The sequence below is a fragment of the Ailuropoda melanoleuca genome, chromosome 2, assembly GCF_002007445.2.
Source record: "Ailuropoda melanoleuca isolate Jingjing chromosome 2, ASM200744v2, whole genome shotgun sequence".
In the NCBI taxonomy this organism is placed as follows: domain Eukaryota; kingdom Metazoa; phylum Chordata; class Mammalia; order Carnivora; family Ursidae; genus Ailuropoda; species Ailuropoda melanoleuca.
In genome coordinates, this window is record NC_048219.1 from 196,935,701 (window position 1) to 196,958,807 (window position 23,107).

The following is a 23,107-nucleotide window of genomic DNA, read 5'->3' on the forward strand; positions in this document are numbered from 1 at the left end:
GGCAGCGGAGGGCAGGGTCCAGCGCCCTGGCCGAGGGACCCCGGCGGTGGCGCCCGGGTGGGGGCCGTGCGTCCTTGTCCCCAGCGGGCCAGGCCCACGGAGCCGCGCCCTGCCGCCGAGGTCGTATCAGCGCGGCGCGCAGTACGGGGCGGCCCCGGCTGCTGCGTGTGCCGGCTCCTCGGCCTCGTGTGGACATCCTCGCGCTGGGTTTCCTTTCCTGTGGAACTTGCTTTCTAACTGCCGGTCCATGAACCAGTGGGGATTTGATAGGGCCCTAACTGTAAGAACAGGACACGGATCATCTTCCAGCTCTGAGCGCACGGGTCGGGAAAGCCCCCAGAGGCCAGTCCCTCACGGCAGGTGTCTTTTCTCCGCCCTGCCACCCACGGCTTTTGCCTGGGGTGTTACCGCACATGCACAGGCAAGGGACAGCGATAACGGCATCCCCAGCGAGCTGTCCGTGACACAGCATGTCCAGGGGCCCGTGGCCCACCAGCAGAGGAGGCAGCTAGAAAGGCTCACCCTCAGACGTAGGGTTTCCCCCTGAGACCCTCCTACTAAGCAGATGTGAGGTTACCAGTGAAGTGTGGTGTTTGCTGTGTGCAGGAGACGCTCCCTCTTAACCTGTGGTGGGATTTCTTCTGTGTTCGTTGCTGAGTTTGCCCTGTGTACCAAATGCTTTTCTGTGCTCTGGACTTCACGTGTTCATCTGTGTCTTTGGAGAGCTACCCCTCCAAGTAGTTGATGACACTTGGAGACTGGTGTAAGTAGTGCTTTTCATCCCTCCGTCTGTGCTTTCAACAGACGCTTATTGAGGAACTGCTGTTGGCCAGACCTTTCCCAGCTGGGGACACCCCAGTGAACAAGAACAGTTCAGACAAAGCCCCTTCTCCCCTGGGATGTGGTTGAGACTGACTGTGACCCCAGGGAACAGGACTTCAGTGTCCGGGATGTCATTGGAACGTGAGGGAGAAGGATGGAAGGAGAGGAGGATGGATGGCCGCTTCCCAGTGTAGAAGGGCGTTGCGTGGAAGACAGGCTGCTCTGGCCTGTATGCAGGGCCTCTCATATCCGAGCAGTACTATTGTTATTTAGAGTGTTGCAGGCCTGGGAGTGGAGGGGACACAGAGATTTCCAGTTAAGGTCTAAGTCCTATATGGAGCCATTGCTTTGGCAGTGGAGAAGCTGATCAGAGACACGCAAAAGTAGAAGTCCTTGGATCTGGAGCTGGGTGTAGAGAAGGCTGTGTTGAGCTGGGCCCGGGAGTGGGTTGAAAAGAGGCCGGCCAAGGGAGGCCCAAAGAAGAACTTAGCGAAAATCTGTGGCTCCCACTTACCTGTCAGTCTTTGCTCTACACTTCCTATATCTTACTCGCTCCTGCTTTGAGCTTTTTCACTGGGGGGGGGGGTGAAACTGCAGGGTAACTGCTGTGGAGGAGAACAGCTGAAGGAAGATCGGTGGCGGCCCTAAGGGTTCCTTGATGCCTGCCTGTTGATTGGCTGCAGGTGTGGTTGTGGGATCCACTTGAGCGACCTGTGTGTGTGTGTGAACCCTGGCTGCCCTGCCACCTGCCAGTGAACTGTTGAGTCCTGAAGGGCAAGGAAGCTAACTCATCATCGCCTGTACCATGGTCAGTCCTTGTATGCAGTAGGTATTCAAGACATTTGATGTGAATGTAAAAGCAACTTCATCACTGGATAGAGTTCACCTGTGGAGGGGTGTGCTTTCCACCTGTGCCTGGCCACGTGCTCTTTCCTTATGCCCCTGTCTGTAACGGGGTCTGCAGGACTCTTGATTATCTCGAGATTACTTCTGGGCTTTAGTGTGAGGGGGGAAACTTGATAATTTGCAAATATGTATCTGATTTTACAAATCTGTTGACTACTTATTTTTCATAGCTCTCAAGGCTGGGAAGTCCAAGACCAAGGCCCAGCACATTCTTCGTCTGCCAGGGGCCTGTTTCCTGGTTCTAGGTGGCAGTATTCTTGCTTTGTCCTCACAGGTGGAGGGTGTGTGGGAGCTCTCTGGGGTCTCTTTTGTGAGGATGCTAATCCCATTCATGAAGGCTCTTCTCTCCTAACCTAGTGATCTATGCAATCATCTACCAAAGTCACTACCTCTTAATACCATCCCCTTGGGGGGTTAAGATTCCAGCATATTTTGGGGGGAGACACAAACAGTCTATAGAAACTACTTTTTCTGTTCCTCACAGATTTTGGTACCCATTTATCTTTATCCTAAGGTCTTTTCTGGGCAATTGATTCTGTTTGATTTATTTTTTTTATTCTGATAAGAGATAATATGTTCTGTTAACCGGTAGGGTCGTTTTTTTTCTCATATGTACTAAAAAACAGGTGGTTTTTCATTCATATTTCCAGATGAACTTTTTTTTTAAGTAGGTTCCACGCCCAGCATGGAGCCCAGTGGGGGGCTTGGGCTCAGGACCCTGACATCAAGACCTGAGCTGAGATCAGGAGTCAGATGCTTAACTGACTGAGCCACCCAGGTGCCTGTCCAGATAGACTTTTATGATATTTTTGTCACATCTCATAAAAATCCCAGAGATTTGTTAAACCACTTAATTTATTTGTTATCGTTTAAAATCTGTCTAGCATTGACTCATCCTGTCCGAGCACCTGGAGTGGTTTAGTCTTGTTATCGTTCTCCAGTTTGTAGTCTCCATTATGTGAAGCTGGCTTTCTATTTATATGCATATATTTTGACATTTTCCTTCTTATTGAGGTGTAACTTACATTCAGTAAAGTGCACCCATCTTAGGTTACCGTCTGATGAGTTAGGCACGGAGACTCCTGTGAGGCCATTGCCCAGGTCAGCTTGCTGTAGTCATCCGAGTTGCAAACAGCTGCATTTGTGTGCCTGTTGAATTTTGCCAAATGCAAGCATCTTTTTGTAACATAGGTGATGATTATATGGTTTTCCCCAGTATTAAGACACTGCTGCATTCTTGGGATAAATAGAGTAATATTATGGTGGACTTTTGATATGTATCTTAAGTTGTATCTTGCTAATGTTTTGTTTAGGACCTTCTGTATTCTTCAGTAGGGTTGATTCATTACCTCCTGTCTCACCACCGTTTTCAAAATTAGTACTCTTGTCAGATTTGGTGTGAGGAATGTGCTTGTTTCCCTGAGGGAAACTTTCTGTATTTTTCTAAGCTCTGGGCATTTCTGGAGCATGGGAATGATTCATTCTGGGGAGTTTGAGCGTACGCACGTAGCCTTCCTACGCGCAAAGGGCTCGCTACAGACGGCACCCCCTGTTGGCTGGTGTTGGCAAGGTTTCCCCTAGCCGACAGGAGCCCCTCTCTTCAGTGCAGGTCCTAATCTGAAGGAGTGGCTGAGGGAGCAGTTTTGTGACCATCCGCTGGAGCACTGTGAGGACACGAGGCTCCATGACGCAGCGTACGTGGGGGACCTGCAGACCCTCAGGAGCCTGCTGCAAGAGGAGAGCTACCGCAGGTGAGCCTCACTGTCCGGGGCTGGCCCAGTGCTGCCGGAAGCCGAGGTGCGTGATCCCTGAGGGTCTGTGTCTCCCCGGTGTGCACGGGAAGACCCCATTGCTTTCCAGTGTTAGAGGACGGGAGAAAAGGAGACCGAGGGAGCGTGGTCAGACTTGTAGGAGATAGGCAGGTAGTGAGGGTGGGGAGACCTGAGTTCAAGTTCAGCTCCGTCATTGACCTTTATATTTTCAGGAAACTTCTGGCCCTTTCTGGTGTCAGCTTTCTGGATGTTAGTCCTGATGGCAGCACTGTTACTCTCTTCAAGAGTGGTCCTGCCCCCTTCCAAGTCTCTTGTGGCTCTTTACCCTAAGCTGTACACTAGAGTTCACCTAACTTTGTTATTTTCATGTGGTTACCCCCCCCTTTGGGTGCAGACTTCCTGATGTACCCTCCTCTGGCATCTGTGGTCCCCAGTTCTCTGCCCCCGTGGCCTGGGGTTCAGCCTCAGACCGGCCTTCTCATCACCCGGGGACATGCTGTGTGCTCACCTTCTCATTCCCTTTGTCTGTAGGGCCCGTGCCTGCTGCCCGCCAGATCCTGCCTGTTCCTCTGCACCAGCTCAGGCTTTTCCTTCGTAGCAGCCTGTGTTGATGCTACTTTTTTCTCATCCAGGGACCCCTGGGAGAGCACAGAGTCTGCCTTCCCTCTGGGTGTCTCTGATGGCTTGGTGGGTTGAAGATTGGAGTCCCAGCTAGATTAGAAACTGAGCTGCATGGGGCGCCTGGGTGGCACAGCGGTTAAGCGTCTGCCTTCGGCTCAGGGCGTGATCCTGGAGTTCTGGGATCGAGCCCCACATCAGGCTCTTCCGCTATGAGCCTGCCTCTTCCTCTCCCACTCCCCCTGCTTGTGTTCCCTCTCTCGCTGGCTGTCTCTATCTCTGTCGAATAAATAAATAAAATCTTAAAAAAAAAAAAACTGAGCTGCAAACAAAAACTCCTTCCTGCTTTGTGTCTGTTTCCCCTTCAGGGTTAAGATGGCAGTGAATTGATAGAAGAAATGCCTGTGTGTCAATATTGAAATTAATGCTGCTTTTTATGAATAGCTCCCAGGAGAAGGATTTCTAACAATTCAAGAGTAGGTTCCTTTTTTTTTTCTTTACTTCTGATGTCTTAACATTATTTCATCAGAATAGATATTTTAAAAAAAAAAGCTCTAAATATCCATAAAGGATTGTCATACAAAGATGTCAGATGGATTCTGCATGAATATTTAATGCAAATGACTCAAGCCCAAAGGAAACCTTAAATTTGCAGATCCAACAGTAGAATAAAAACGATGGAGTTCAATTAGGTACTTTCATACTGCTTTTCCAAGTACTTTTTTTTCTTTCTTCCTATATTTGGCTTTACCCAGTGATCTATTTCTGTTGCGCTTTACTTTGATGATGAGTCCTTGGTCTTCTTGGCTTGTGGGAGCCAGTGCGCAGCTGAAGGAGGAGCCCCTGCCCCACTACGTATTTCTGTGCCCCTGCATCAGTGAGCTGGATGGCCAGGCTTCGTTCAGAGCTGCACGGGGAGCTTGCAGTGAGCTGTGTGGGTTGATGACGCGGTGGGTCAGTGGGCCTGCACTGCTGGGGCAGGGCAGTCCTTGACAGGGAGTTGCAGTCTGGTTGTGAGATGAGAGCTGAGCGTAGCCCGTTTCCCTCTGCTGATGTTGGCCGGGAGTGTGGTGCTGCGTGGCCTAAGCGATTCCTGCAGGCTGTCATTTGTGCTGTGTCACGGGTAGGGGGACCACAGGGGTCACCCGCTCCCAGTGAGGATGCTAAGGCCCAAGCTCAGGCCTTCACAGCGAGTATCTGGGTCCGGGGGGGGGGAGGGTCTTGGGACCCTGGCAGATTGCCCATGAGTGTGCTGCCTTTGATCCCACGCTGCCTCCCTGGGCGGACCCTTCCCCCGCTTTGTGGAGACCTTAGCTCTCTGCCTGTCAGTCGGCCTGTGGCTCCGTGTCCTCTGCCGTGGAGTGGGCTCTTCAGATCTGCTCCGCCCCGTGCACGGATCCAGCATTTCATAGAGCAGAGCACACGTGGAGGCGTTCTTGAACCACGGGGGTGTCTGTTTGAAGAGGTTGCCCTCCCCATCTCTGTTCCTCGTATGGACCAGTACGAGAGGAAGCAGAGCCGCTTGTGGGTTTCCCAGCTGCCCCTCACAGCCTGGCTCCCTGTGTTCTCTCTTAGCCGCATCAACGAGAAGTCTGTCTGGTGCTGTGGCTGGCTCCCCTGCACACCGCTGAGAATCGCGGCCACTGCGGGCCACGGGAACTGTGTGGACTTCCTTATCCGGAAAGGGGCCGAGGTGGATCTCGTGGACGTAAAAGGACAGACTGCCCTGTACGTGGCTGTGGTGAATGGACATCTGGAGAGCGCCCAGATCCTCCTGGAAGCTGGCGCCGACCCTAACGGAAGCCGGCACCACCGCAGCACCCCCGTCTACCATGCCTCGCGCGTGGGCAGGGCCGACATTCTGAAGGCCCTCATCAGGTCAGTGCTGCGGAAGCCTAGCCACCATTGCCCTGCACGGGCCCTTGTGGGGGACGTGGCCCCATTGCCTCTAGATCCCGTGGCCATGTTCTCTTTCCCTGTTGTCTGTATTTACTTCTCTCTGTAAAGTTAGATGTGTTGGAAGAATTGTCTGTTAGTCTTTTTAAAGAGCTACTTCTTAGCTCAGTCCTCTTATTTTTCTGCTTACTAATTTCTATTTCTATTTTTCCCATTTTCCTTAATTTTACTTTATTTCTCTCCTTTTTTCAGTTGAATGATTGATTATTCATTTTCGTTCTTAAAGTGTCAGCTCTCAAGGTTATTATTATCTTTGCGTGTAGCTTTGGTCTTATCTGCTAAGCTTTTACCCCATATTTAAATGAGGTATTATTGAAGTTGATTTCCTCTTTGTTGTATGGTTATGGAGGAGAAAAGTTTAATACACATTTTTATGAACTGCTTTTATTGTATTGTGCTCAGATAATGTGGAGTGTATAATTTGCATTTTGGGGCTTCTTCTGAGTTTTTAATTTTTTTTCATGTCACACGTTGTTGTGGGTGCTTGTAACAAAATACATGACCGGGGTGTTTGATTTGCATAGGACGGTATGGTGGCCTTAGTCATGTTACTCATGAGCCCTCTCTTTTTTTACACTTTTAGTCATGGGATCTGCCCCAAGGTCAGAGAAGTCTGTTAGTCTCTCATTGCTGTTGTGATTTGTCAGCTTCCTGTTTTATTTCTAGGATTTTTTGCTTCCTGTGTTTTGATGCTAAAAGTTGTTGCATGTGGGTTATGCTCATTATCAAGCCAAAGGGTCTCATCGAGGGAGGGCTCGTTTACACAGCATTGTGCCACATTTAGTTTTTAATCTTCGTGGGCTTAAGTAGTTCTTTGGGTACTCACCTTTCTTATTTGACTGTATAGGATTCTTTGTTTTTCAAATACAATTAACATTATTGCCATAGCTGATGTTAGGTCTGTGTCTCTACGGTTTCTTAGCCGTTCTTTATTTTGTATCTTTGTTCCATGATCTATATTTTCTTTGCTTTCCCTTTATATTATTTTAGATAGTTTATGGTCTTATTTTAATTGTACTAATGGTTACATTTTTAAAGAATTTGAACCAGATTACAATTTCATTTTCTGTGTCTCCAGTGACTCCTTTCCACCAAAGATGCTTTTTTCCTGTGCCCTGCTCTGGAGGCGTTTCCTGTGGTTGGACAGAGGACAGTTTAGGTAGCCAGTGTTCAGTGTGGAAAGGATTGGGTGAGGGTCCTGCTGTTACAGGCTGCAGTGGGGTGGCTCTGAGGAGCAAGAGACCTGGTGTCCCCTAGCCCAGCGCAGGGCGTGGTTTTTGAATTAGGTACTGAGAATATGTTTATTCATTAAAAGTTTTTTTTTTTTTTTTAATGACTATGGAATTGGCTTTTGGAAATACAGACGAGGGTATTGTGGTATTTCCCTTCTCTTTAAAAATTTTTAGTCTAATCATCCAAGCCACCTCAGTCCCTATCTTTGCATCTTAGAGAATGTAAGCCATTAATTTGGAAATATTTTTGAATAGGATCAATCAATGAAATTTCATCTTGGCTCCAGAAATCCCTTTAGGCATTTTAGTGGGTTCATGATGCACAACTGCTTTGAATTAACTGCAGGCTTGACTTTCAGAAGTACATATACAGATGCCCTGTTTGAGAAGGTGTTACTGTTACTAAGACATCTCATTCCCTCACTGGAGCGTAGGACATTACTATTACAGTGAGGTACCAAGAACACATGTGAAAAAGTTTTCTATTTTCTAAATTACCAGCTAACTGACTTACTGACTTTTGGAAAATGGGAGTGATATGGTTGAGTTACTGAACAAATAATACAATCTAAATATAATGTCAGCTCCTGCCTTCCTAGGTCATTGTGCCTTACATGCAGGGCTCTCTGCTGTCATGCCGTAATTTGCTGTTGCCCTGCAAGTAAATTCCATTCTGTTGCTTGTAAATTCCCTTGATATATGTTGCTGATGTTTTTTAAAAAGAGGTAAGGAGTGGTGTTTCTGTATGTGCAAAATTTATATTGATTCACTGAGTTGTCCCAGTGGTTCCTTGCCAGAGATATTAAAAGCAGGAGGGGAATTTTGGAAAATATTCAGAATTAAAATTAACTGGATCCTATCCAGCATAGTTTTATGAGTGGTTGAAGGGCTGTCTTTCCCATAGCTCAGCTAATAACCAGATTGTCATATTGCCCAAAATTATAAACATTTTGGAAGACCTATCCCTAACAAAAGGAGGGAAAAAAAAATCACGGCTTAAAATCTAGTTCTCTTTTTCTTTCTTGGTTGAGCGTATGAAGTGAAATGGCAGTTTCTGTTTGGTTTGGTGTGGGTTGTAGAATGTTTGTCCTGTCACTGCGGGGGCATCTAGGAGGCTGGGCCGTGTTTGCGTTTGTGGTGTCCGACGATGCTGCGTGGCTTCAGGGGGAGAGGACTGTCCTGTGAGCACGTCGGTCTGTGTGCCCGTCCCTTCTCTTCCTTAGGCCTGTGCTGCCTGCAAGCAAAAGTGTGGGTTTCAGGGAGAAGTTCCTTCAGACACTCAGAATGTGCTGAAGAGACAGGTGATAGAATATGACTGCTGGCCAGCCGTTTGTGTCATGGCCTGGAAAATGGTGCTGTTTCTTGTGCCCTAGGCCCCCGCCTGTCGCCCGTCTTCTCTGCTTCTACATGCTGTCATTTTCTAATTCCATGAGTCATGTGCCGACAAAACCTGTGTGGCATTGTAGGGCTGTCTGGGGTGATGGAAGCTCAGGGAAGCAGGTGCTGGCTGTCTGGTGTTGACTCAGAGGAGAGTGGGTAATGCGCGCCAGGCGGGGATCTCACAGGAGGGAGGCGGGGCCCTTCTCCACGTCCTATCCGGTTGCACAGGATTGCACTTGGGCCGCTTACTGCTGACGTTCACTTTGATCTTTCGATTAGGGTGGTGTCTGTCAGGTTTCTTCACTGTAAAGCTATTCTTTTTCCCCTCTGTAATTATTTAATTCGTGTTTTGCAGAGAGGTAACTGAGCAACACATATATATCGTATTTCTCATCAAATTTTTAATTTATTCATTTGTGTTAGACTTACAGTTTCGTGTATTATCCAAAGAGTTATAATCCCTTATTATTATTATTTTGATGCTCAGATTGTCTCAGATTTGGCTGCAGAGAGCCCTGTCAGAGTGGAGCCCAGCTCTGTCCTTACGCCATGTCCCCCGCATCCTTTGAACAGTTTCTCACTTTCTCTTAGAGCAACGTAGTCTAGCTCATCCAGCACCGTGCCTGTCTTAGCCCCAGAATTAGTAATTTCTCCAAGGAGTCCTGGTTTCTTTCAGTGGAGAATGGTGGTGAGAAAAACAAGATCTGGATATGGATACTGCTTATTGCTTGTGGGCTGTTGCTGTTTTCAGGCCCTCCATTTGGACAGAGCTAAGGTTACAGATACACATTTCTGTCTATATTTCTGTGTCTACATACATCGACAGTAGAATTCACCCTGATACTTCCAATCCAGTCTGGTACCGCAGGGGTCATCCTACTTCTCCTTTTCTGAATTTATTATTTGCTTTTCCAGCAGAGACCTGGTTCTCCTTCTTAACGTATTTATTTGTTTATCCCCTCCCCCCCCGCCCAGTAACCAGTCTGATGTTGCTGCCCCCTCTCACACATGACTCCTCACCCCATGTGGGCTCTGACACCCCATGCCAGGCAGCATTTTTAGCAAGCACCCTCTTGACTTTGCCAGGACCCTGATATCCTGAGCCGGGTTGCCATCTGTGTTTGAGTCAGTGGCCTCTGCTTAGCTTAAAGGGACCTAGATTGGTAGTTTGCAATTGGGCTGGGAGAACTCCAAATTCCTGATTGTGAGTCATGTATTTCGACTTCCCTGAGGTCAGGGACAAGGGCAGGTCCCTTGAGGGGACCCTGAAGCCTCTGCCTTTTTAGAGTCATTTAGAGATTGGTTCTGCTGAAGAACGAGGCTTCCAGGTCAGGCCGCTCCTTCACCCGTCCTGTGAGAGGTGCATTTCCTCACGTCTGGGCTGTCCCTGGGCCCCTCCGACAGCCATGGGGCTTATCGCAGGGACGGCTGTGAGCGTGCCCATCTGCATGAAGCTCCCTGCTGGCCAGCTTCCTGTCTCAGGTCCTTCTAGGGGAATCTGATGCTGGGGGTGGTCTGGCTGATCTGGCGGTTTAGTACAACAGGAAAGAGGAGCCACCCTGCAGGCAGGACATAATGGCACCGTCTGGATACAAAGTTGGGTTAATGTGGTTTTCTTTTTGCTTTTAATTTTTGGGCATTGCTTTTTATTTAATTTGTTTTATGATATATATTTTTGTGGTTCCAAAGTCAAATCTATAAAACAAAGTATATTATAAAAAAAAGTTTATCTGTTGGTCTCCTTCAACTCCCCTGTAGATGGCCATTTAAAAACTTTTATGGTTTATCCCTCCATTGTTAAAATAACCATAATGTGTATATGTCTAGTCATGTCATATACACGTATGTATAGTAACCATTTTCCCTCCGATAAACAGTAGCATAGTACACACTTGCACGGTCCTGCCTTTCTCACTTGTTAAATGTGTTCTGAGGTCGTTCCAGAGCAGTAGTCAGCGATCCTGCTCACGCCTCTTCATAGCGGTTCAGTGCTGCTTTATATGGATGGACCACGGTTTGTTCAGCCGGTCTCCTGTTGAGGGACCTGCGGGTTGTTTCTTGCCTTCAGCCCTTACGGATAACGTTTTGATGAATTGTCGTGTGCATGCGTCTTTTCAGAATTTTGCAAGTGTATCTTGGGAAGAGATTCCGAGAGTGGGATTGGTGGGTCAGAGGGTAAATGCATATGTAATTTTGCCAGCTCTTGCCAAATTCCTGCTAGTGGGATTGTTCCATTTTGCGTTGCCCCCAGAACGGAATGAGACTTCTTGTTTCTTTAAAGCTTGGTCAATACAATTTTGATTTTCTCCAGTGTGATAGGTGAGAACCAGTATCTCAGGGTAATTTTTTTTTTTAATTAAAAAAAATGTTACATTAGTTTCAGGTGTAAAGGTAGTTTTAATTTGCTTTTGTGTTATGAGGGAGGCTGAGCATCCTTTCGGATGGCTGAGAGATGCTTGCCACTGTCAGCGTCTCTAGCTCATTTTCCTGTAGAACAGTTAGCTGCTCCTTTTTTTAGGAAAAAAATTTATTTATTAGAGAGAGACAGTGTGAGCAAGCAGGGGGGAGGGGGAGAGGGAGAGAAGGAGTCCACAGTGTGGAGCCCAATGCAGGGCTCGATCCCAGGATCACGACCCTGAGATCATATCCTGAGCTGAAACCAAGAGTTGAATGCTTAACTGACTGCCACTCAGACGCCCTGATGGTTGCCTTTTATTAGCTCTTTCTATTTTAAGGATATTAATCCTTTGTAACATTCCCTCAACTTTCCCCCTTACTGTTTTACATTGCTTACGCTGCTTTTTGTCATGCAGACGTTTTTCTTTGTTTAATTTTCATGTTAAAAAGCTTTGCTTTTATATCTTTTCTTGTTTGATCCTCCAAATGGACTTTATAATCAACTTCTGTAACTCCAGAGATGTTACTGGGATTTTTATTTATATAATAGACTAGAGGAAAATTGACCTCTTAATAGTGTTGAGCCCCCCTTTCCAAGGCAGTGGTGGGGCTTTCCATTTCCTAAGTCTGCTCGTGTGACTTTAGGAGTGTCTTTTAAACTTCCTCATGGAAGTTTTGGACATGTACTATTAAGTTTATGCTTAGGTATCTCATTTTAAAATTTATTTAGGGGCTCCTGGGTGGCACAGCGGTTAAGCGTCTGCCTTCGGCTCAGGGCGTGATCCCGGCGTTATGGGATCGAGCCCCACATCAGGCTCTTCCGCTATGAGCCTGCTTCTTCCTCTCCCACTCCCCCTACGTGTGTTCCCTCTGTCGCTGGCTGTCTCTACCTCTGTCGAATAAATAAAATCTTTAAAAAAAAATAAAATAAAATTTATTTAGCTTCCATAAATGAGATCTTTTCCATTTTGTCTTGAATTTATTTTTGTATGTATGAAGGAAGGCTGTTGGTTTTATAACTTCATTAAAGTATTTAATAAATTCTCTCTATATCGTATATTGCTTATTGTATTTTCATTAATTATTCAGGGCTTTCCAGGCATAGTCATATCCTTTGAAAATAGGGAAAGTTTTTTCTCTTCCTTTATGATATTAATCAGCTAATTGCTTTCCCTTGTCTGACTGAACTAACACCCTTATTTAAAATGCCTGAATTAGGGGTGCCTGGGTGGTTCAGTTGGTTTATAGTCCAACTCTTGATTTTGGTTCAGGTCATGATCTCAGGGTCTTGAGATCAAGCCACGAGCTCTCTCTCTCTCAAATAAATAAATCTTTAAAATGCCTGAATAATAGTGGGCTGGAGAATGGGTGTAGGTAGCTTGCCTCGGCTTCCATAGTAGAGCCCCGTTTTCCCAGTTAGTTAAGACGCCAACATCTGGGTTTTATCTTGTGAAGGAAATGTCTATCACTTCTTATTTTATTGAGTATTTATAAACCTGCATTAGTGTTGTTTTGTCCCATGCCTTCTTATTTTCATTTATAGAGGTAATCATGATTTTCCCTTTAGTTCTGTGAATATGGTGGACCGTGTTCTTAGAATTTCTAATATTGGAACCACCCTTGCATTCTTGGAATAACCCACATGAGGTCATGATATATTGTTTTCTTTATATACTTCAGATTTGCTTTGCTAACATTTTATTGAAGGTGGTTAAGTTGATACTCGTAAGTGAAATTAGTTGGTAGGTTGTTTTTTTTTTTTATGGTGTGGCTTTTGTCAGGTTTTGGGATTGTTTTGCTAATTTCATAAGATGAATTTGAATTTTTCCTTTTTTTTCTTTGCTTTGAAGTAGTTTGAATAGCCATAAGATTGTCAGCTCTTCAAAGGCTTTGAAGAGTTCCCTGATGAATTTTTTGTGTGAGTGGGTTCTGAGTTTTTCACTACTGTCTTACCTTGCTGGGAGTCATGAGACCGTTGTGATCTGTGGCGTCTCCTCAGCGGTTCCCCACTGCTCACGGAGTTCAGGCCTGTCTCTGGTGCTGTGGGGATCAGTTGACTTCGGTAAGTCTACCACAAGGTCTCACTGTCCCTGTGTCTCCCTGTAGGTATGGGGCTGACGTCGACGTCAACCACCACCTGACTCCTGACATCCGGCCCCCTTTCTCCCGGCGCCTCACCTCCTTGGTGGTCTGCCCCTTGTATATCAGCGCAGCCTACCACAACCTCCAGTGCTTCAAGCTGCTTCTCCAGGCGGGGGCGAACCCCGACTTCAACTGCAATGGTCCCGTCAACACGCAGGGCTTCTACAGGGGCTCCCCTGGGTGTGTCATGGATGCCGTCCTGCGTCATGGCTGTGAGGCGGCCTTCGTGAGCCTGCTTGTAGAGTTTGGAGCCAACCTGAACCTGGTGAAGTGGGAATCCTTGGGCCCAGAGTCGAGAGGCAGAAGGAAGGTGGACCCCGAGGCACTGCAGGTCTTTAAAGAGGCCAGAAGTAAGTGGCCTGAGTTCCGTTCTGACTTGCAGTCTGTGTGGGTCACTTGAATGAATCAAGTGGTAGTGATTAAAAAAGACTCTTCCAACGAAGCATTTAGTCAGAATCTGCAGTTAGGGCTAGGAAGTTTCCGGAATACTTCCAGATTGGTCTTTTCAAATACTTAGACACCAAGCGTTGCTATAAAGACATATATAAATGTACATGTTCAAAGTTCCTGGAATTATAGTCTCTTTATCTCTTTACTCTGCTTTGTGACCCCAAAGTCCTTCACTTACGCATGGTTTTAAAATTTTTGCCTGACAACAAATTGCAAGTCCTTTCTCCTCTAGGCATCCTCATTCCCTTTCTTCAGCCCCACTCAAATACCGTTACTTTTATTGTGTGGTACGTCTGGTTTTTGTTAGAATAAACTCCATAGCTTGCTTATTTATGAAGAAGGATTTTGCCAATGAATTAGTCAGTCGATAGCCAGATTGTTTGCAGTGATCTTCAGCTTGGTCTTCTTGTCCGAGGTGTTCTCTGGGGCCCAGAGGTGGACCTTGTGCGCCTCCTGCAGGCTACTATAGTTCTCCTTCTTGCCTGGGTCTTGAGGGCATCTGAGTTGAAAACCTTTTCCCTAACCCTCTCACAGAACTTGAGTTTATTGTGTTTTTGTTGTTGGAGTTTCCTACGCCAGTCATTAAAACGTGCTCCCGTTGAGCCTTCCCCGAAAGAGTTGGCTAATGGTCAGTTGGAGCCATGCTGATAGAAGCTGCCTGTGTTGTGCCTACTTCATAAGGTGGAGATGTGGCTAGGCTGTTTTGACCCAGAGCAAAATTGTCAGCCTGCACTCCTCACAGACTGCTCAGCCTGTCTCTCCTGGGTCCCCCTGGAGTTCCTGGGACTGACCAGGAGCAAAAGCTGATGGAGGGTAAGGGTCCATTGTTCACACCTGCCAGGGCCTTCAGTGGTCAGCTCTTACTTCTGTCTAGGAAATTAAACCCAGTCAAGGAGGTGCTGTCCCGGTGAGCAGGTGCCCCAGGTGAAGATTTCACTCCTTCCGCAGACGGGAGGAGCAGATGACAAGACCTTCCTCACCAGGGACCGCTCTCCACTGAATAGTTGGGAAGTTGGTAGTGAGCGTTCAGTGCAGTTCTGTCTGTTAATCTCAGCCAGCCTTTGGTTAACCTCCCTCCCTCTGTCTCCCTTTCTTCCCACGGTGTTCCAGGTGTCCCCAGGACCTTGCTGAATCTGTGCCGTGTGGCCGTGAGAAGAGCTCTTGGCAAATACCGACTCCATCTGATTCCCTCGCTGCCTCTGCCAGACCCCATAAAAAAGTTTCTGCTTTATGAGTAGAATGCGAGTGCGGCGGTGGACTGCAGGGAGGAGGAAAGTGACCTGCAGTGAAAGTTGACACCGATTCTTGCCCCGTGAACCACATCCTGTCTGTGCTGCTGACGGAAACCCGTTTGGCTGTTGGTAAAGCAGAAACGGCCTTGTTCTCCTGGATTGTAATTCCATCTCAGGTGCTTGGGGCATTGGACACTCCTGGGGTCATTGTCAGCTGAAAAGTTCATACAAAACTTCATTTCGTTCTTCCTCAATATCTCTGTTTTGGATTCTCACGGTAGCGTATTCATGAAGTGGGCCTTGCGGTGTGTGTAAGTACGGGCTGAGGTTGGAGACCTGCTAATAGCTCCCGTGGGGAAGACTCCTAGCACTTTCCAGAACTGTGCTTCTGTTTATATTTTTACTTCTCAATTTAATTATTTGATTAAAGCCTTCTAATACCTAAATGAAAAGAGAGTTTTGGTAAAAAAAAAAAAAAAAAAAAAAAAAAAGAGAGAGAGTACAGAAATGCAGTTCATGGACTTGCTAGTTTGTTTTCCCTACTCCTTGGGGTGACATGTGGCATGTGTCTACACTCACCCCTTCTTGCCACTTCCGTGTTCTCTTCTTGTGGCAGTGTCCTCTGTTAACTGTCTTCCTTCCAGGATGGTTTCTTGGCTGCATGGACCGGCTGTGTGAGCTCAGTCAGTCCCTGCCTTTGTTCCAAGTCTACAGGGAGAACCTTCCTCAGTGCCACACCTGTTCTCATACCGACCTGTGCCTCGCGTCACGCCAGCAGGTCTCGTGAACTCTCTGCCCTTTCCCTTTGAGGAGCTTCCAGACACGGATTGATTTTAGGAGGCCCGCACTGAAGAACTAGCCAGTAAAATGACTGCCTACTTTTGGACCAAGGACCGCTCCAACAGCATTCACTGCCAGTTCTAACTGACGGAGCACCTGCGGCGCTCCAGGACGGGGAGATTCCCTTGTCCTCTGGTTGGTTCCAGGCTTTCCGTTGCTTAGTGTCCAGTGGACAAAACATCTGGCATTTGGTTGATTGCTCTTTACCTTTTTGGACTTAATGTCTTGGTAGTTGCTCCTAGAACGTGAGGACAGGGGCAGCAGTGAGTCAGAAGTCTTCCCCTGGGCCTCCTGGGGGTGCTGGTAGGTGAGATGAGCTGAGGTGAGATGGGCAGGGTTCTCACACACGGGCTGTGCAGCTCATTCTGGTTGTGTCCGAGGAGGTGGGCCATCGGCTGCCTCTTCAGAGCTCTCCAGGTGATGCTGTTTCCTGGGAAACCACGTCTGGTAGTTGGAAGCCTCTGATGACCATTGTGTGGAATCGTAATTCTAACCTTCAGACTTGTTTGGGAGTGGGCAGATTTCAAATCTGTGTTTAGGTTTTCTGTCCTAAGAGCTATCGAATTTGTAATAATTGAATTAGTGATACAGATTTACTTAATTACTAACAGCATTGTAGGTTTTAGCCGAGGAGATAGGCAGTGTCTTTCATTGTCTTACGCGGCTTGAGGATAGAATTCTAAACCCCACCTCGTGTCCCGGACGGCTCTCCTGAACACCGGGCTGTGTGACCTGTAGGTGCGTGTGTGAGGTCGGAGCGGAGAAGAGGCCCTGGATGATTCAGAGGGAAGACACAATCATTGGAGGCTCCACGTGGTTACAGTGACCCTATCACAAGCTGTGGCCATAGTGTAAGTGTGGGATGGCTGTGTGAGCCCGAGATGGGGCTTGTGCGCTGCTGCTGAAGGCCTGGTTCCCTGTCCGGCTGGGCTGATGCAGAGCTGGGGGCCGGTCAGAGCAACGCTGTGAGCTGCGGGTTGTGGGTAGCTGATGTGGGTCCTTAGAGCCAGAGCCAAGTGCCACAAAGGCTTCAGCTGAGAAGGGATTCGGGGTGTTCTTCGTGGCATTCAGGGTGGGACCAGGACCACTGTTAGGCTCTGGCAGGAGCTGTGGGGAGGTAGGGCTCCCTGGATATAGGGAAGTTTGAGCCACCCAGGGGTGGACTGGGCTGCTGGCAGGAGCTTCATGTTACTAGAGGTGGGAAAGCAGTGGCTGGTCACCTTCTCGGTGACCCCTGAGTGGCTGAGATAGGAGTTTCTGGAGTGTGTGGTAGTTCACCTTACTTTTCAGCTCTTCCAGCACTGTGTCCCCCTGCCTCGGCTCTTTTGGCTCAGGTTCTGTCCAGGTAGGCCATGTTATAGACGCGTGACACGCTCTGAGTCTACCCCACTGGGTGCTTTCTGCAGAGGCGTGTTAGGACAGGGTCCCCCCAGCCAGTGCAGAAGTCTCGTGCATGTAGGCACGACTTTCGGGCTGCACAGAGGCAAGGGCCCAGTGCAGAGCGGTGTCAGGGTCTGCTGCCCAGTGAAGCAAGGGCAGGGCTTCGTTCGGGGGGATTGAACCATTTTTCAATCTAAAAGGGTCTAAAAGGAATGGACTGAGTTGCTTCTCATAGTTGGGTCTCCCCCAGATCTGGCCAGGGAGATAGTGTGAGTTGGGAGAGGGTGAGCCAGGGAACAGGGACTCTCCTGCTCTGCCCCTCGAATGTGCTGTGCTCCTGGCCAGTCTGCGGGGGACCGGGGCCCCCACTCTTCCTTTGCAGAGCACAGGTCTGATTGTTTGTTCAGCCGGACTTTGCTGATGCTTTTCGAATCCTGAGGACTGTTAGGTTCAGCCTCTAGTTTGAAACTTCATAGCTGCCAAACATGAAACTCAGGACAATGTCGCTGGTCGCTTGTGGTCATTCCTGCTTGTTTGACACTTCACTTCACTGAGGCTCCCTTTCCTTCCGTTGGCTGGGATGGGATGCTGAAGAGGAAAGAGGAGCTCCGTTAGAACACTGTATGAAATCATGTTTCTTAGGCATGGGGCCCCCAGGTCCCCTGTAGCCAGGAAACGTGGTGGGACTCGAAGAGGCTGCTGCCCGGCAGGCCCCGGAGCTCTCCCTAGGGAGGGTGCAACGGACCAGTGGGAGTGAGCTGGAGTGTCCCCCCAGCCTGGTCCCAGGAGTGTCCCGACTGTTCCCACTCATGGGACACCTCCTGGCCGTTGAACAGCGTCCTGCTGCGGGCCTTGGCTGCTGTGTTCAGATGGGCCGGGATTGGGGTCGGGGGCAGTGTTGATAACCTCTGAGAATTCCGCTCTGGCATCCTGGGCGCGAAGTTTGAGTCTGTTTCCCAGAGCCGTCCGTGTCACGCGTGGCTGTGCCTTTTCGTATTACTTTTGTTATTTATATATTTATTTATTTATTTATTTATGTCTTGCCTTGTTCCAGAAAAGTGTTTAAGGCAGCAATGCTTGGTTTTTGATGTTCTCTTTTGGCATTTTGGTAAGTTTCTGTCAGCATGTACTTGTTAGGTGATTTTAAAAAGAGGACAATTAGCAGTTTCCTAGTGGTGTTATGTTTCTGTTTTCAGGCGTAAGTGCCATCCGTTTTCCTTTTTTCCCTCTTCTCTGAATTGGTTTTTTGAGTCGAAGGTTCGTGCAGAAGTAGAAGGGGAGGCACAGCAGCAGGCAGAGGTCCGAGCAAAGGAGACTCAGCCATAGACAGAAGTGCTTTGCCTGCGCTTTTCCACGCACGGCCGCGTGGCCGGGGCGGGCTCCAGGCTGTGGTGCGAGTGCGTGGCCTCCCCGCTCGCGCTGTAGCGCTCCGACTGTGCCCGCCCACAGGACGTGTGCAAAAACACTTTGTACTGAGCAGTCCCTGTGACTATAAACTGCTGTCGTGACTGTTGTCCCTCTTCTCAGTGGATGTGCACTGGAGGTGATGACGGTGCTGGAAGGGCCTGTGACCTTGGGGCGCACGGGGCAGGGACGGTCATGGGGGCCCGCAGCGTAGGCCCTTGGCACAGAGGGCTCTGTGAAGGTCAGTAAATACAAGGACACGTATTAAATACCTTATGAAGTAAGTTTATTCAACCTAAAGGTTTATATTTTATTTCGAGATAATGTCCTTCCTAATTTGGGTGATAACGTGTACTTTTATGTAATGAAGGTGGTAATAGAGGGCAATATTTTTATTTTTTAAAATGCTCTTGATTGGAAGATAAAATGTTGGCTGCTCTTTGTCAAGCCCCAGAATTTCTTCTAAGCCTGCCAGTCTCTGAAGTCACAGAGTCAGGGAACCCCAGTCTAGCTACAGTGTATGTTTACGTGATGTGAGAAATTCCTCTTGGATTCTTAAAACAGCGTGTTCGCTGTTGCATTTCTGCTGTCTCGTAGTCCAAGAGCAAGCTCGAGATCACTGTGCGCAGTGTGGGGAAGGCGTGCTTATGGTCTGGCGGTGACAGAGCCTCCCTGCGGTGACCGGGCTCCAGCCGTTCCCGAACCCACGAGCACACTCCCCGGAACTGCCGTGTGGCCTTCTCGGTCAGGACTGCCCTTACCTCGGGCCTGGGGGCCGGTGGCTCCGTGGCCTGTTGGTGACGGCGGTAGAGTGGGTGTTCTGGATCCAAGGCTTCAGCTTCCTCTTCTGCCCCTTTGGCCGCCTGCCAGGCACCCAGTGACCAGTCCTGAGTGGTCTGGATTCCGCGCCAACTTGGAAGTGACTCATTTGGCCACATGACCTCCTTCTCCCCAGCTTACTTATTACTCCCCTCTTGCCCCCCACCCCCGGAACCTGACCCCTTGGTGTGGAGTAAAGTAACCAATGTGCGCTCATGAATGGTTAGTGAAATTGTGTCCTGGGAGAATTCCATGGGAGGGACATGCAGATTTTGGAGTGTAGTGATGTACAGAATATATACTATAGATTCCAGGCAGACAATCAGATGGAGAAGTGAGGCGGGGAGGCTTCTGTGGCCTTAACACGGAATCGCGCAGTGTCTGGAATGCATGGGCATCCTTTTTTTTTTTTAAAGTTGGTTTGATTTCAGATCTCTACCAGGTGATGTACGAATGTGCATCATTGCAGTTTGAGTGTGGTGTTTGTGTATGTATGAAGTCCCAGCTTGCTGCCGTGGCTTAGCAGCAGCGTCCCTGCTCTGCTCTGCAGTGTTTGCACAGCTCCTGGCGCTTGTTTGGTGGTGGGCACAAGAGTGTGACCTGCAGTGGGCCTGTGTGCCTGGAGACAGGCTGACGGGAACGTTCACCGTAGACCCTGTTTGTCCCTCCTGCTTTGGGGATGCAGGCGTGTTTGCTCGCAGCAGCTGGGGCCGTGACTGTTCTTGCACTTGTGCCTGGTTAAGCATTTCCAAAAGTATGATGGACCTCTTTGATATGTTATTGTAACTTTAATAAATGCTTTATTACCCTCTAATTCACCCCCTCCCCAATGCCTTAATTTTTTGGACTGTTTATCTTAATGGGTAGAAATTGGTCTTGTGAAATCTTTAAATACACATTTCAGCCAAGTGACTGGCTCTCAGGAAAGTTTCTAATGATGTGGAGAGAGGAACTTTTTTGAACTGCTCGGAGGGAGCTTGCTGTTGTAGAGGGGTGCCCAGAAGGTGGCACAGATACAAACTTCTGGCCAAGCCTGATTTACTTAGTGGGGTTTCCAGTTTGAAGAGAATGTGCCCCTTGCTTTCAGGCAAGGTGAATTGTCCCCACAGTGCTGCATGGGGGAGGTGGTGGAGAACTGTGGGCAGAACCATTGTTTCTGGGCCTCTGTTACATGTGACGTGTTTTGATGGGAGGGTGAGGTATGAAGCCTTGGGATGGACCCAGGAGTGAAGGAACTAAATAAAGACATTTATTCTTATCTAGCGACACTAGCATGTTCTGTGTGTCTGCTGTTTCAGATATCTTCTTCATCTTCTTCAACCCTAGCTGCATGCACACCTCTCCTGCTCTGCTGGAAAGGTGGCCTCACTTTCTGTCTCAAAACCAGCTCAATTTGTGTGGTAGAGATTGGTGGTTTTCCTTCACTGTCCAGTATTCATCTGTGATAACAAAGCCCACAGTTTTAGCTGGACGCTTAAATTCCCAGAATAGTCTTCATTTCCCAGCCTTCTGTGCAGTCGGTGTGGCCGTTTGTCATAACTCCTTCTCTGAAATCCCATTAAAATGACAGCAGAATTTTACTTTTTAAAAAATGTACAGATCCACTAAGCTGACTGAATAGCAACAAAATTTAGGAATGAACCTCTCAAGAAAACAGAGGAGTGGTAACTGATCTAGAAACACTGAGAAAACCCCTTGTAAGAAGTGAGTATCTGAGAATCTCATTTCCCTGCAGAGCAACGAAAGGCTCTTGAATCGGCAGCTCAGGTACCTTCGAAGTGGCTGTGGGTGAGAGTGGGAGGACTGGCTGAGAGCCAGGTTAAGACATCGTCCTGACTGTGCTACATGCAGTTGGGCAGCTGTGCCTGCCCCAACCCAGTGCAAGACGGAGGAGGCCTGCCACATACAGCCTTCCGTATGTCAACTCTTTAGCTGGGAATCGGGCTCATCTCCTGCAGGCAGGAATAGAGCAGAAAGAGGCTTCTTGGGGAATCTCACCAGCCTAAGGTATAGAACCAGAAGAAAATGAAGTCCCTTATGTCAGGGACGAAATGGAGACCATCAGTGCAGGCATGTAAAGGAAACAACCTTACAGGAATGAAAGGCCCTTCTGAGAAGTCAGCAGAGGTCGCCAGCCGGCCCCCACATGCTGGGTCTGTTACTCCCAACTCTGGACTTCTTGTTCCCTGACTCAGCTACCCTCATCCAAATAAGAAAGAACACCACTAGGCAACCAATCAGCTGAAAAAGCAAAGTAACTTGTATTTTTCCCATTAAAGCCCCTTAGTCTGTGAGCAACTTGGGACTCATTGCTTTTGTAGCCTTGAGTTACCTGGTTTGCAGGCTGAAAGCCTTGCAGTAAACTCCTCTTTATGTTTTGTTTAATTCAGTATGCGGTTTGGATTTTGACAGAGGAAAGACCTAACATACCAATGCTGAATGCGGCCAAGCAAATGGTCCCACGTCTTACAGTAGATGCCAACAAATCGAGAGAATTCTGGGAACAAAGGGCAGAGTTTCCACATTACAAGAGCCAATGTAGTGCTAACACAGTGGAAGACTTGCCAACACGCATCTCTGAAATTTCAGTACTGGAGAGAAAAGATCTGCAACTTGTGGAGCGAATAACCAGGACATGTATGCACTACCAGGTATCAGAATAGCTCTGGAGTCCTCAATGCCGCACTGGGCCATGGAGGAGGGTGACCCTTCACTTTCATAATTCTGACGGGAATATTTCCAGCTAGATTAAAAGCCAAGCTACAGACTTGTCGTGTCTTTAAAAATTTATGTTCCGCATACCCTTAGGAAACCACTAGAGGATGTACTACTCCAAAATGAGGGAGTACACCAAGAAAGGGGAAAACATGGTACCCAGGAAATGGGGGACCCAACACCAGGAGCACCCAAGCTTCTGGGATGGCGGCAATGCACAAGGCATAGAAGCCCCCCAGTCAGGAGGAGATGTGAGGAAGCCCCAGAGAGGTCTTAGTTCTTAGACTGCATCCTCCTGCCTCTGAACATATTTGGATAAGAATTGGGATTCAGTTATTGACAAGTTACTAGGAAGCCAAGGGATGTAACTCCAAGAAGAAAAGGATGGGCAAGAAACAAAAAGTGACCAGAATAATAGTAGCTGACTCCGCGGTGGTTGGTACTGACATAGTCCTAGTAGGATGGACACTGAGTTTGAACTATTCAGCTGAAAGACTTCGTTAGGATGGGGGTGCGGAAATGTGTGCGCGAAAGCCATCGAATCTTCATTTCCCGTAGGGAGAGGTCAAGAGCTAAAGTGGAAAAGGAAGAAAGGCTGAGGGTATGCGGTAGAAAGGAGCAGCAAAATGAACCCACAGAGAGTAGAAGGGGTAAGTAAGGAGCAGAAATTCATTAAAAACAAAAGCAAGAGGGCAGCAGCAAACCCGGACGTTGCTTCTTCCTAAACTAAGAAAATCTGCACCTGCAGAGAGACTAGTCAAGACGAAGAGCATACAAATCACTGTGAAAAAGGGCAGTGTTACAGATCACGTTGATACCCAGTGATAGGGGTACCGTCAACAAGTTTGTGATAGGAAATGTGAAAATCAAATTTCCAGAAAAACAACTTCTCGAAAGAGGTGCTCGGACAGTAACCACACCCACTGCTCTGCAGGAGGGGGCACTGGAGCACCTGCCGTGTAAATCTTGGCGCATCGCCTTTAAGAGGAAGCGAAGCCCCGCCTCATGTGGAAATGTCATTTCCCGGCGCCCATTTTGATGA

At 48.1% G+C, this 23,107-nt stretch overlaps 1 protein-coding gene across 2 annotated transcripts in view; it reads left to right on the top strand.

The window, feature by feature from the left end:
* The window catches only part of ASB1 (ankyrin repeat and SOCS box containing 1), a 20,836-nt gene extending 228 nt beyond the window's left edge, over window positions 1–20,608 (top strand). Inside the window, exons 1-5 of one of the 2 annotated variants that reach the window (XM_034655532.1) lie at window positions 730–763; window positions 3,338–3,479; window positions 5,694–5,996; window positions 13,190–13,575; window positions 14,786–20,608. In XM_034655532.1, the coding sequence (XP_034511423.1) occupies window positions 745–763; window positions 3,338–3,479; window positions 5,694–5,996; window positions 13,190–13,575; window positions 14,786–14,913 (978 nt within the window). In that variant the 5' untranslated portion in view covers window positions 730–744 and the 3' untranslated portion in view covers window positions 14,914–20,608. Of the gene's footprint in view, window positions 1–729; window positions 764–3,332; window positions 3,526–5,693; window positions 5,997–13,189; window positions 13,576–14,785 lie in introns of those variants that run through there. The other variant, XM_034655533.1, reaches the window with a different exon arrangement.
* The last annotated feature ends 2,499 nt before the right edge of the window (window positions 20,609–23,107 follow it).